General features: G+C 40.0%; 1 protein-coding gene across 1 annotated transcript in view; it reads left to right on the forward strand.

The window, feature by feature from the left end:
• ine (solute carrier family 6 member inebriated) overlaps window positions 1-14,963 on the forward strand; it is a 70,865-nt gene extending 55,902 nt beyond the window's left edge. Inside the window, exons 4-11 of the mRNA XM_019060039.2 lie at window positions 997-1,228; window positions 8,872-9,139; window positions 9,945-10,173; window positions 10,694-10,806; window positions 11,305-11,445; window positions 11,595-11,795; window positions 12,147-12,323; window positions 12,842-14,963. Of these exons, the coding sequence (XP_018915584.2) occupies window positions 997-1,228; window positions 8,872-9,139; window positions 9,945-10,173; window positions 10,694-10,806; window positions 11,305-11,445; window positions 11,595-11,795; window positions 12,147-12,323; window positions 12,842-13,051 (1,571 nt within the window). The 3' untranslated portion in view covers window positions 13,052-14,963. The remainder of the gene's footprint in view (window positions 1-996; window positions 1,229-8,871; window positions 9,140-9,944; window positions 10,174-10,693; window positions 10,807-11,304; window positions 11,446-11,594; window positions 11,796-12,146; window positions 12,324-12,841) is intronic.
• The last annotated feature ends 125 nt before the right edge of the window (window positions 14,964-15,088 follow it).

The raw sequence follows: 15,088 nt of genomic DNA on the forward strand, positions 1-15,088 counted from the left end.
TTTTCGACGATCTGATCGGAAGACAAAGTTGCAACCCGCTGAGATTGCAAAATTGCTGCACCAAAGTTGTTTAAAATCTAAAGATAGGCAACCAGCAATACTTTCAAGTTGAAACACGTTTCAACTTAATTGCAACTAGTTCCGACAATGATAGCTCCTTCGGGGGATAGAGTAGGCAATCTGCACATCAATCTATTAGTTGCAAGAATCAAACGATTTTGTTGCAAGTTGTTGCAACCTCTGCTACTTGGGATGAAGGGTATGTTCATGGGTGACCCTTCTTTTTCTCATATCAGTCCCCAAATCAGAATCAGACTGAGAAAAGTGTAACAGGTTTCGCCATAAGTTTACTTGATTTTGAACAGTAGAGGACTTCTGGACGAGGGCAGTAGGGCACTCGAAATACCGGGAGGATTTACCAAAATGAAAATTAAAACTCACCATCCAATATGGTAAACTTTACCAAGACTCTATTTACTTTGCTCAGTCCAGATTGGGCAAACGTACAGGGTGAGCTAAAAGTCCGGCTCCACCAGCACCAAGCATCACTCCTGTAACTTTTGAACGAATTAAGGTTGACACGGGAAATTTTGTGAGTGCTCCTAGATGAAAAGAAACTACTTTAGGCACCTCCAAAATTCTAAGGGGATCACTCTGAAAAGGGGCGAGAACCTTAGGGGCTACAGACGGGTGCGAGACTTTTGGGATCACCCTGTACGGTAACGGTACTTGGTCTTACCTCACTTTTCCGCATATAATCCTCAAATTCTCAAGAAGGGTAAAAGAGGAGAGACAGGTGTAGGGGAAGGAGAAATTAGAAAAAAGAGAAATTTCAACTGGGCCACCATCACAAGCAGGGATGTCATGGCTGTGCACCTGATTGTATCACTTTTCCTCTAAAGAACTATAATTCTTCTTGGCACGAAGAAATCAACAAATATTGATCAATTTTATTTTGAGATTGATTTTCATATTTTTCAATTTTATTATTTGCAGGAGCTGGTCTCTCGAGTGTAATATTGTCATTCTTCATGTCCTCGTACTACAGTGTCATCATAGCTTACTCCATCTACTACTTCTTCACGGCGTTCCGTAGTCTACCACCGTGGAGTCACTGCGGCAACAAGTGGAACACCCCTAACTGCTGGTCGCCGGATCTCATGAAGCTCAACAATGGCTCGAATCCTCAGCCAAAATTCTCACAGTCCCCCGGTGAAGAGTTCTTCAAGTAAGTTACCTAATTTTACTCTGGAGTATGCCCAGAGGCAGACATCGGCAGATCTAGCAAATTGGCAACACCGGGGTTCCTCCGTTTAAACCTATGAAAATGTATCGATTCTTGGAGGGGGCGGGTGCTCCGACAAGAATCGATCATTTAACATAGGTTTAAATGGAGGAAATACGGTGTTGCCACTTTGCTGGATCCACTTCTGGAGGCAGATTCACGCCGTCTAAAAGATACTTTCAGGGAGCAGCACTAATCTGCACCCAATGCTGACCGACGACTAATGAATGACGTGGTAATGGTCGTCTGTTTGTCAGATGAGACACGCAGTTTGACGAGCATTTCTGACGAAGTAACCAACGCCTAACTTTTTTAATTATTTTTTAGGGGAAACGACTGATTTTCAAGCTAATTTCTGTAAATCTCAAATCAAATACACTTTTCATAATCTAGGAGTTAGATACGCTCAGGATTTCTCCCTAGAGCGCATTTAAATGATTATATCGTCGTTCCTCTGACGTAAGGGCGTATCTCAATTCCTACGTGAGCCCTGTTTTCCATATAACTCCATGCTCTCCAGGGCTCACGTGGAAATCGAGATACGCCCTTGCGTCAGAGGAACGACGATATGAGGAGCTTGGAGATCAAGGCGCATACCTAAGTGCAGTTTTTGCCGTTTCGAGAAATAGTACGTCTTTGAAGTTTCAAAATTACAAAGGATCCTCATGGCGAAAAGAGAGTCCAAACTGACATTTTGAAGCTTAAAAATTGGAATTCGGGAGCGAATTTTCATCAGAAGTTTCAACAAGAGTAGTTACTTGAAATCATAAATACCTACCTCAATTTTTTCAAAATCTGCACTTGTGCCCCTTGTCTTCCAAGCCCCTCATATGAGCCTCAAATCGTTTCGATTCCGGGTGAAAAATTCTCGGTCAGAAAAATTCGTTGACCGCTTTTTACTTATTCGCGTCGTTCCATCATTTTCGACACTCGAGTCATTATGGTCACACAAGGCTCCTCTCCAGCAACAGGGTGTCTACTAAAACAGGCAGGTCAAAAATAAGTACTTTTACAGTACTTTTTCAGTACATTCTCAAGAAATTCAGTGCCTCCTCCAACAGAAAAATTCCGTACTTTTTCAGTACCTCCATTTGACGAAATTAAAAACATTTCAAAAATTTGAAATTGCGACAAAAATGACAACAAATTAAAAAAATTTCCGGACCTTTTTGCGGAATTTCCGCACTTTTTCAGTACTTCCGGACCGCACTTAAAAAATCGGTACTATTTCCGGACTTGTAGACACCCTGTAGATGAGAACCAGGAAGTTGATAAACCAGGACGCTGCGTGTGGTATCGAGTGGTACTTGGGGGCAGTCGGCGACTGTGGCACCATTCCACACTCCCTGATTTGTGGATCCCTTCGTGGAATTGCGGCTTGGACGATATTCAAATGCGGAAAGGTGTGGAAACTCGCCGCGGAATCCTTTGCAAACGGATCTGTAGGACGTATTTATGCTGAAAGGCATTACGTGAAAACGCATTAAATCAAAAGAATAAACTATGCGCATAGGATCGCGTGCTTCATAGTTCCTCTCGATCTCATCCATGTGCGTTGTTTCTAACATAAATGCGATCAGTAGGAAGACCCATAAATAAACGGCCCACATTCGCCGATGGGTGCACGCGCGGTTTATGATGACACCGCGAATGTGGATTTAATTACAATTCTTGATTTATGTGTTTATTACTAGTGATTGTTATTGGTAATTATGAGACATAAGCTCAGAGTTATGACTGCGGGGTTCAACTTCAGTTGCCAATCATAATGTTTCTGAAAGCTATGAATGAAAGAAAGAAAAATCATTAAAGGTTCTCATTTATTTCTCTCGTGGACCTAGAGAGATTTGAAGGGATCAGAGCCTAGAGCTAGAGGGTTTGACAACTGCATTGCGAAGTTTCAAAATTTCATCTATAACAACTCTCTTTTTTAAATCAACGACTGCTCGTTTCACATCGAAAAAGTTTAAATCATTCTTCAAATTCCAATTAAATATTCTTGAAAATCGCAACCGTTCTCTAATAAATGGATGAACTGTCGAATAAAACTCTTTTCTCATGTTGAGACAAGAGGTTGCCTGCGGAAGGAAGCAAAGAAGGTGAACCTTCCCTCAATTTCAGAGCAAAGGTGGGCAAAATTATCCTAACACGCAGGAAGGATGAAACGAAATAATAATTCGATGGCTTTATTCTACATGCTTGCATCTCAATCGGTCACTATGAAAATTTGATGTTATAACTCATGGCTTAATTTTCAACTAAAATAATTATCCATGAACTCCGTTATAAAAAATTTTCAGCGATTTTTCCCCCGTTTGTGTCTTTACACAACTGGAACTGGAGCACCCTCTTTTATCTTTATCAATATAGAAAGAAAGCAAAACTTTTTCTTCGCACGGAGGAACCCATTTATATAGGTACAAGTGCTGAGAAAAAACAACCATGTGTACACGTTGCTAAATTTTCTTTTCGGAGATTCTCGACGAAAGTAATTTTTTCACCTTCCGGCTGAAGTATCACAAGCGTCATGCGACGTTTCAAAATGTCCGCCGCCATTTCATTTAATACAGAGAAATTGTTGGCCGAAGCTGTCCGAAAAGTTCACTAAATTTTCTTTGTGCTGCCGAAAAAATTCAGTGAAATTTTCAAACAAATACAACCAAAACAACCTGTAAAAAAATCAAATGGTGGCAGAAATTTTGAAACGTCGCATGGCGCTTGTGATACTTCGGCCGGGAGGTGACGATTTGTGACTGTCTATCATAGACCGTATTCGATACCGGTTCGATGTATCGTTTGGTTCAAAACAATAGAACATAACCTCAAACCAAACTAAAAGGATTTGAGTTGGAAAAGGTGCATGAGAAAATTCCTAACAATTTCACATTACATTGGCATTTGATACTCAGAAGAATAAAAAATCTGTTACAGAAGACCCGTTCCCTCAGATTTCTGAATTTACTTTTGAGGCTATGTTTATGTTTTGAACCAATCGATATCGATACAGTCTCACCCGTTTGATGTATCGAATACGATCTATAGACCGGAAATCATCGAGGAGAATTACTTACAAAGTTGTCTCTAAACTAAATAAATCATCGGGGAATGTGGACAACATTCAATCTCTACTAAGACGTTCCTCCTCAGCGCGAAATAATCTCAGACATGTGAGATAGCCGGACCGTTGAGAGCGTGTCAAATGCTAAAACGATCTTTTCTTCGCGTCCATTTCCTACTCTCCTGGTCAGCGGCAGCGGACACAATGCCGATCGAGTGTGACAATAGCTCAATCGGCCCGCGACAAATGCTCGAGTGATCGATACACCGATCGTGTAATTGCAATAACGCCGGCCACAAAAGCACCAGTTGCAACAAAGCTGATGACAAGCGCACGCAACAGGTGACACGACGAATCGATAGGATCGCGCCCGCACCGCGCCTTCCCGTGACATTGAAACCGGTGGCCACGCGCCGGGGGACGCGGGGAGGGGAGACATTTGTCCCGCAAGGATTGGACATTGTCCTTGTGTAATAGGGGAATTTTTGCGACCGCATATAGTGCAGTTTCTTAAAAATGAAATTCGGCTCACACCAATGGAGATGTTGCATGTGTGAGGAATTTGCAATTTGATTGTTGATTCTTACGTAAAAGTTTGCGAGAAACACGATGGTGCCATTGGTTTTCTCTGAAATCTTCTCCCAAGCTCAAAAAAAGCTCTCAAAGTGAGGCCAAAATGGAGGGGATATCCCGCCCTACCCTGAGAGTCCACCTCTACATCAAAACAAACTCTCCATGCGAAGATAGGGAGCAAATACATTAGCAGGGTTGCCGTGTTTTCAGTTTTGGAGTCCCCAAATAAAGTGGTGACCCTGCTAATGTATTTGCTCCCTATCTATGTATGGAGAGTTTGTTTTGATGTAGAGGTGGACTCTCAGGATAGCGTGGGATATCCCCTCCATTTTGGCCTCAACTTGAGAGCTTTTTTTGAGCTTGGGAGTTAATTTCAGAGAAAACCAGTGGCACCATCGTGTTTCTCGCGAACTTTTACATAAGAATCAACAGTCAAATCGCAAATTCCTCACGCATGCAACATCTCCATTTTTGCGACCGCATATAGTGCAGTTTCTTAAATATGAAATTCGGCTTACACCAGTTTCACAAACTAGAGAGTTGACAGGGACCGATATTCTCCGTTTATATACTACAAATCGACGGTGTAAGCCGGCAATCACATAACTCGTTTGCGGTGTCTGAAAATCTCCGCCTCTTTCTTTTTTTTTTAAGGAGAACGAATTGACATTATTCCTTGAAGTTTTTGCAGAAATATCTTCGCTGCCGATCGTACTGTACCTATTAGGCGCAACGCGTGAAGTATTCACGCGGTCTTGTAGGCGCTGATTGGTATCTTAAGCGGATCGAGCCGACCGTGCTCTTTGGCGCAATGCGTGAAGTATTCCCACAGTCTTGTAGGCGCTAAGATGCGTTTTACGCCGACCGCATTGCATATGTTTGGCAGTAGTATTCATACGGGCGGAGTCGAGCAGTTTTCCGTTTAAAAAATAAAGTATGACAGGAGGTCTGCGACGTCGCAAACCGAGTTATGTGATTGCCGACTTACACCGTCGAAATTCGTTTGTACTACAAACACATCTCTTACGCACGGATAGTGGATCTATAAATGATGCCCAGCATATCACGATATCAATACTAAAGCGCCACGGATACTTATGTCCCATATCTGTGGGCAGCCACAAATGTATTTGTCCCTTCTAGGAGATGTCTTCGTGATACGAACAAAAGAATTCAGGGCACTCCGTCATTTTAGATCATCGCATTTACAGCTCACTGCCGCTATGAGTGAAGCAGTTTCAGTGCCTGGAGTGTCAAAACGCCTTCAATCCGTGCGCAAGCAACACGGGCATCCAAGGAGCTCGAATAGTTGCATTCAAGCGTTATACTGAAATTCACTTCGTGTTCGTTGCATGCGATACAAACTGCGGGTGCTTCGCTTATTTCTCATACACCTCAACTTAATTCCAGCGTCGCCCATTGCACCACTGTAATAAACTGCTGATTTCTGTCTTCGTAACATAGTCAATTATCCGAAGTATCCTTTGACTGTCCAAATGTATTTCAACGTTATCGCCCTTCTAAAATGTGGCTGCGGCGATTTAAAAGTACCATGAGGACCTCTGCCTATTGTTTTCATTGCTTTGCCACCCCCATTACGGTGACTCCCGACCTTTTCCGCCGAAAGATGTCTCATAATAAGATTGACCTTTATCGTACAGCAGCTCGATCCGTATCGTGCCACACGCTAGAAATCCGATATTTCAGCAACTGAGCAGGAGAAAATCCTTTAAGACCTTTCGGCAGGAAGACCCCTTGCAAAATCCATAGACGTGCCTCCAGAGGTGGTCACGGCAAGGAGCTCTCGTATTTCCTGGTACGGATCCGTCCCGCGGCCGCCCCTCCTATCGGGATCATGCTCGCATTTTTGCCCTTCATCCGCGGTTACATAAATTACGCGACGGAAGATTAATAATTAACATCCAGCCGGTGCCGCTGATACCGCGGGAATTATTTATGGGACTAGGTGCGATGTGTGAAAACCCCTCATTATGCATCTTGCATACGCCACCTCGCATATTTAGAGTCATACTCTGATTCAGGCCCACATGTCACCGCGTCACGGCATGTCCCCGGTGACTTTTGCCCACGTCATCGACGTCACCCTTCCCCGTAAAAGCTAGCCATCCTCGAAAACCACGGAAACAGTACTCTACATACCTTTAGGAAATTTCCTTTAAGTGGGAATGGAACACTAGACAAGGTGCTAAGTTAAACACTCAATACATTTTTCTCAACCAAAATTTTACGTAAAACACGATTCGCGCAACGAAAATTGCTGAAATTAACTTCTAACCAATTTGTTTAATGTTTCTTCACGCGTGAATTCAAACCTCCCACTCATGAAAACTCAATGGTGAGTCAAATTGCACACAAAACATAACCGCACTCTCAGCGATATAAAAATCTGGCGACCTCAATTTTGACGCTTTGGCTCAGCTGTAGCAAGTTTTTTTATAGTCTGAACAACACGGGAAGGGAAATGAATAGAGCTGGATTGAGAAGCCTGCCGAAACCGTTGTAGTCGAGATTGGACTCACGTCGACTAATCGAGTTTCGTGTGATCGGACAATTCGAATTTCCTGTAACGAATATAAAATAAAAACGTTAATATCTTGGATAGGAAATTATTTCGGTAATTTTCGATGCAAGAATCGTGTTCTGTTCTGAGTGACATTCTGGTTAAGAAACATGTATCAGAGTCCTTAAATTCGTACCTTGTCTAGTGGTCCATTGGCGCCGTCCTTATACGGCCGTCTCTTGATCAGCTTATTTTCTCGCGGAGGCCTCAAGTGATTTACAGTGGAAATCGAATATAACGACCTTGAAGGGGCTGACCTTTTTCTGTCGTTGTAGCCGATAGTTGTCATAGCAGATAGTTAGATTTTTACGCACTCACCTCAAATTGAACAGCAAAGAGTAAAGCTATGCTGGTGATAGATATGAAGACGAGGTTCCCTTATTTGCAGGAGAAGAAACGCCACTATTTTTAACACTAAATATTCATTTTTTTAAATTTTATTAGTTTGTACACTGGTCAAAAATAGTGCACACCGCGTGCGGTAGGTCTAACACCGATAAATTACGAACATTCAACGATAAAGCGCGCACCTTGGTGCAGGCGCTATGCGTAAAGTTCGTATACAGACTTGTAGGTGCTAATATGCGTTCCACGCCGACCGCACCGTTTCACGCAATGCGTGAAGTATTCCTACAGTCTTGTGGGCGCTGATATGCGTCTCAAGCCGACCGAGCCAATCGTGCTGTATCAGGCGCAATGCGTGAAGTATTCACGCGGTCTTGTAGGCACTAATAGGTCTCTCAGGTGGATCGAGCCGACCGCGCTGTTTGGCGCAATGCGTGAAGTATTCCCACAGTCTTGTAGGCGCTAATATGCGCTAACGCTGACCGCATCGCATGTGTTCGGCACTATTATTCAAACGGGCGGAGTTGAGCAGTTCTCATTTTGCTTGGTTGTTTGAGCTGATGCTCTAAGGCCAAAGCCCTATCGCAAGGAAAAAATTTAAGATGAAACAATAAAAACAACCTGTACTATGATTGAATCTTTGCGCACACTGAATGGAAATGGATGTTGATCCACCTCAATTGGACCGCGTATAACGGAAACGAACCAAGCCACATCAGCTATTGCCAAATTTAACTGGGAAATTTAAGATATTACGAGAGAACTTTTGTGTTCTGTATTTTTTAGGAAATTTTAAACCTGAAAATTTATTTTAAGGAAATTTTAAGGAACTTGCGCCGTACTATGAAGACAATTAACTGAATTTTCCACGAAAATTCACAAAACTGTTTTCATGTGAAAAATGAAAATGCCCTATTAAAAGTGACAGTAGCTGATGTGGCTTGGCTCCTTTCTGTTAAACGGGATCCGATTGAAAGTCCCTTCTTAGAGATAGAATATTAACCAAGGAATCATTTGTCTCGATTGCAGCAACAAGGTGCTCCAGCTGAGTTCGGGTATCGAGGCGGTGGGGGTGCTGCGGTGGGAGCTGGTGGCGTGTCTGCTGGCCGCCTGGATCCTCGTCTACTTCGCCGTCTGGAAAAGTGTCCGCTCTTCCGGCCGAGTCCGCTACATCACGGCCACCCTCCCCTACCTCCTCATCGCCATCTTCTTCGGATACTCCCTCACCCTGAAGGGCGCTGACCTCGGGCTCAACTACCTCTTCCTCCCCCAGTGGGAGCTCCTCGCCGATGCCAAGGTCTGGCCAATTAAATTTTCCACTTGTCAAATTATTTGATCACCGAGTTGCTCATTGAAATTGATAGACGAAGTGATAGACAAAGAGACATAGACAAAGGAGTATAGAGCGATTCTCTTGGTTGAAGTAGGTGGTTGCTATGGACTAAGGGAGGAAATGAGAGACTAACTATATACGGTGTCTCTCGTGGGTTGCCGGTAAAGAGTCTATTATTTACCTTCTTCGTCCATTCCAAGCACCCGCTTCTACCAATAGGATCCCTTCCTAGCCCTCTTGTCTCCTATGTCTATAGCTTTGTCTATCAATTTCATTAATCGGCCCGCATAGCTGTCAGTCTAAAATCCCACATTAGAGTCGAAGATTCGAACTACATGAAAAATTAAATAAGAAACTGGGGGCTGCTTCAAAAGAACTGTCGTGTTTTTAGTTACTTTAATAATTATTCATTTAATATATGTCACGAGCAAGTTAGACTAACGGAAATAGGAAACGAAAGTTTTCATTATTGGTCGTCCTAGTAAAAAAGAAAGAAAAAATAGTGCTACTGAGTGAACAATTTTCATGAACACTCCAGTGATTTAAATTACTTCACAACAATAGTTCAATTTAAAATCTTGATGTCGAATTCTTCAAAAATTGATTTTTTAGTGAGATTTTTTTTTTGAAAAACGCTTCCTGACGTGTTTGCCTTTTCTCTTGACTAACAATTTTCATACGCCAACTTTAGTACAATGTCTTTGTCTGTACTTGGTCTCATAATATATTAGAAATTTTGAATCGAAGTTTCTTTTGTTCATTGATATAGGTGTGGATCTATGCAGCAGCACAAACTTTCAATTCCATTGGAATAGCTTTCGGGTCTGTAATATCGTTGGCGAGTTATAACCGCTATGGAAACCAGATCTTCCGTGACACAATCACCGTCTCTGTGATCAACACTCTGGCCAGTATCCTTGTTGGTGCTTTTGCCTTTGTCACTATTGGTAACATTGCTGCTGAACAAAACACCTCGATCGATGATGTTATTGCAGATGGTGAGACTGTGCTTCTACTTTCAATTCATGATTCAAAAAAAGCTAATGACTGTGTTTAAAGCTTACAAAAGTAGTTTACAGCCTGCAAAAGTTGATTGTTTAAGTAAATCACTCAAAAAGCTGCGCTTCCGAGAAAAATTTAATTTTTATTGAGTGACATCCACACTCATTCATACTTGGCAGAGCATGTTCTTATTGACATCAAAAGTAGGTTTAAAATTAAAGTATTTCATCTTACAATTTCACCCTTCCTGTTAGGTAAAAAAAAAAAAAAAAAAAAAAAAAAAAAAACCCGTGGAAAGAAATTTTCAGACTAATAGTTCATTTAATACCCTCATAATTACAAAAAAAAAGGTTGTTGCTAACTGAAAAATAAGCAAAGATGGTAAAGATTAAAAAAAACCCAAGAATAACTTCGAATAAGAATGGGCAAATCTGACGGTGAGATGTAAATTCCATTACTTTAGTTAAGAGTAAAATATATTTCTTGCATGAATCTTACTCATTCTTTCTATTTCAGATCCTGGATTAATATTTGTCGTATATCCACAAGCACTGTCCAAAATGCCTTACTCCAACTTCTGGGCGGTACTATTTTTCTTCACTCTCCTGTGTATAGGCCTTAATAGTCAAGTAAGTACACCTTGTTATCATGATGAATGACTGACTGATAACCAAAACCGAAGGCAACTCAGAGCAGTAAAAATCAACATTTTAGACATCAATTACAACCTTGGCGAAAATTACGAAAATGACGAAGTATTCTGATAAACCTTCCTCACAATAAATTGAAGATTGTTCAAGATTTCTCCGTCTTTCCTTATCTGTGAAAGCACAGTTTTTAAGAAAAATCATCATCAAAGGACATGTTTCTTTGGAAGAGAAACATTTCCGTAATAACCATGAGGTTATTCAGGTAGATTCTATTGTTTTAAAACAGATATTTGGGAATAGTGGCATGGGAGTGTTTGACTGCCTCCTTATTTATCTCATTCGTGTTGTTTAAAGAACACTTTGACTCGAAACGAGAAAGGTGCTAAAAAATTTAACAATGCCATAATCATTCAAAAACGTCCAGACATTATCTTTTTACTGCCACCATTTAATTTACTTAATTTCTATTTTTTACAGTTTGCCATTGTGGAGGTTGTTGTGACTTCAGTGCAGGATGGCTTCCCTAACTGGATCAAGAGAAAATTAGTCTGTCATGAGATTTTGGCCCTTGTTGTCTGTACAAGTTCCTTTGCATTTGGTCTGATTTATGTGACTCAGGTAATGAAATTTAATTTTTTTTTATATAAAAAACAGAACATCTGAGAATGGCAGGGAAACCAAGATAAAAAATGTTTGGAACATTGTGTTAATTTTTCCTCATATTATGAGAAGTCAGAAATCAATATTGTGTTTTGGTGATGTTGCAGGGTGGAATGTATTTCCTTCAACTGATGGATCACTTTGCAGCATCTGTGACAGTGTTGAGCATTGCTTTGATAGAGCTAGTTGCAGTGTCTTGGTTCTACGGTGCCAATCGCCTTGCTAGGGACATCGTCCACATGACAGGAAAGCGACCAGGAAACTTTTTTACTACATGCTGGTGGCTTGTCACGCCTGTTTTCTTGCTGGTGAGTGAAACACTTCCTTTCCCTTTCACATTATGAATCCTATTACTTTCTCAGTAATTTGCACTTTCCACACTGCAATCGTACCTTTTCAAGCAAGGGTTTATAGGAGACTGCTATCATGAATTCAGTCTTCAACAGAAATAACTTTTAAGTCTATCAAGAATGCAAATACAAAATGCGATTTGATAGGCAGGCTTAGCATAAGTCTTGTGAAGATGGTTGGTTGGACAGGAAGAAATTTTATTTTTTGCTGGAGGTGAAATTTAAACTTCAAATAATCTTTAGGAGAGTCTGCAATTTTATTACTACTGATTTTCAATTTAAATTTCATTTAACTTCTGTATTTTTCAGGGTGTATGGACCTTCAGTTTCTTGGACTATGAGAGTCCCTCATACAATAATGCAACTTATCGCTATCCATTCTGGGCTGAATACCTTGGATGGCTCATTGCTTTTATTCCTTTATCATGCGTCCCCATCATAGCCATTTATACAGTCATCAAAATGGAAGGTGCTTCTTGGAGAGAAGTAAGTATTAGAATTTCATCATGACACCTACCATATTGGGTTCATTGTTGAACCTCATGTCAGCACAAGATATTGACAATTGATTAATAAATGGTACAGATATGGCTTTGTCCTGTCTTACTCTCTCGACATGGCGAAAAGTAGTTTCAACAATCGGCTCACAGTTTTAAGATCTCTCATTCACCAAACATGAACAATTTTGTGGCTTGAAATGTAAAGTACACACCCTGATAAGAAAATAATAATACAATGAAGAAAGAATTGAGAGTAACAGAAAGGAGAGAAAGAAGAAATGGACTTCATTACGGATGCATTTGGTAAATGTTACTTGCAGTCAACTTTTGAGGAGAGGACACCCTATTCCTCATTTTTTATTGAACATATCCTCAACCCCCACTCCCTTCATGATGTAGAAAATTGTTCCATCACAAAAACTACAAACACATTATTCTGTGAAGAATACGCTAACTTTGACTTTCACAGTAAGGATGAGTTTTGACATTTTTTCAATGTTGCAGAAACTAGCAAACTCCTTCAAACCACGACTGGATCCTGGAAGTCAAATGGATTATAGAGATGATCACATTCACGACAACATAAAAGAGCTATCTACTTTAATAGAGTGCAAGATTCAGCCACAGATAGTGATCAAGTCCTTGCCAGAGGAAGCAGAGGAGAACGAGGATAACAACAGCAATAAGGCGAAAGAAAATATACCGATTAAATAGACTTGTTAGACTTTACAGATGGGTATCATTGGGTAGTCAAATTTTTACTCAAATACATGTAAGCAGGTCGGTCATCTGCTCACGCTCAGTGTAAAGGAAACTCAGCCGTTGTTTTACGTTGTTGTTACTTTATGTTCTTCTGTGTGCTATTACGTTTTTACGATACACTCACCTTCAAGCTGTTTTTAAGAACTTAATAAAATGATAGTGCAAAAGAGGAACTCAACCTGAGTCAACTCCTGAATAAGTACAAATATCCCGATGAATACCGTTCTGCAATTCATACTCTCAAATTTTAATTTTTTTACTCAACTGATAGCTTAGCAATCACTCTTGACCACTGACAAAATTAGCTCCTTGGTTTTAAAATGCTGAGCGTTTATTACGGTCAAAGTTACAAATTGTAGCCTGGGAAACAATTCCAGCTGCATAGTATTTTAAGCACATAAGACTTGGCGACAATTAGGTTTCAGATAGATAAAGAGAACACCTCTACTGTATTCCTAAAATGAAATTCCATGGGATGACGCTCAAGTTATGGACCAAAAGATTTATCATCCATTGGCTTCATACTAAGAGAAGATAGTAGTGATATACTATTATTCAACTACATTTGGAGAGTTTTGAAATTGAACGAAAGTGGTATTATTTCTTAGAAAACAGAGCATACTCGTACAGACCTGTGTTTCTCTACCTGTGCTCCCTTGGTATGATTGAGGTGATGATCATAAACAGACGTCATTAAGCAGAGAGGATCTACTTACAAAGGTTATTTTGAAAAAGATGTATAGCTTGTCATATAAGTTTAATAGGTATGCATTTCTTTAACATTCACTTTGTAGTTACATCTGTCTTACTTAATGATGTCCCAATGTGAGAACACAATAAATGTTCTAACCACCGACCAACAAGAGGACAACAAAAGGGGCAATCTTTACTTTTTTCGAAATGAAGGCCTCAATAGCTTTTTCATTTTCACCTATAACAAATAGTAAAAAATTCAAGGGACCTCCTGAAAGAGGACCAGAAACTCAGCTAGGCACCACTTCCACCTAAAATTTTTGTACCTTACACTATCCCCCACTAATAATGTGGATAATATGCATTGTTGGTGAAACTATAAGAGCCCTTTCTGATATGTGTAAATTAAGCTAAACAATGGAAAAGCTGCACTTGTAGGCCATTTTCCTATCTACTGACACAAATTCAAGGGTTAAATATCACCAATTCCTGCTTTGCAGACCATTGCTGCGAAAAATTTTTAAAGACACTTTAAATACATTCCTTTGACTTCATTCCAGATTTCATTGAACCAAAAGTATTAACTGCTGATAGGTTAAGATATGGCGTTTGGATGATTGCATTGCAGTTGTAAATTTAGTAAAATCCTAGTTCTAGGACAAGGTAGTGAATAATTGATGAATACATTAGTAAAGAGAAGGGTTCATCACAAAGGATGAGCTAAGGAAATCTAGCGTCATTATGTTATTGATTTAATATTTCTTTCCTTTTTTATTTTTTTGCTCCATTAAGTTCGGAGCAGTTCATTTAATGCATTCCGTTAAAAGGGTTTATGAAATATTTGTGTCTTACAGAATTTATTTTCCGTGGACCAATGAGACTATTAGATAGAAGTTAAGCTTTCTTGTGAGGCCAGTGTGACCGCACTTAAACAGTTTATTAGATATTGTGTAAACATTTCTGTAGGTAAATACTTGACCAAGGTTGACTGTGATTCTTATAATTATGAATTTAGAGAGCATACGATAACTTTAATGTTTCTTTTATACAAAATACTTGATGGATTTAAAAGAAAATGCAAAATCATCTTCTTTTTTCCTACTCATCCGGTGACGATGGAATGCATTGTGATTAGAAAAATATGCCAAAATTAAATATTTATTTTCATAAATTGATTTTTAATTTTTTTTTTTTAGACCCTTATCCTCCTTTAGATACTGTGCAAACAGAGTAAGGAAACAAATAAATTTTAATGCAATGTTATCGTTGCTTTTATTTCTATGCCTTAAAAAATCC

The sequence above is a fragment of the Bemisia tabaci genome, unplaced genomic scaffold (assembly GCF_918797505.1).
Source record: "Bemisia tabaci unplaced genomic scaffold, PGI_BMITA_v3".
Classification (NCBI taxonomy): domain Eukaryota; kingdom Metazoa; phylum Arthropoda; class Insecta; order Hemiptera; family Aleyrodidae; genus Bemisia; species Bemisia tabaci.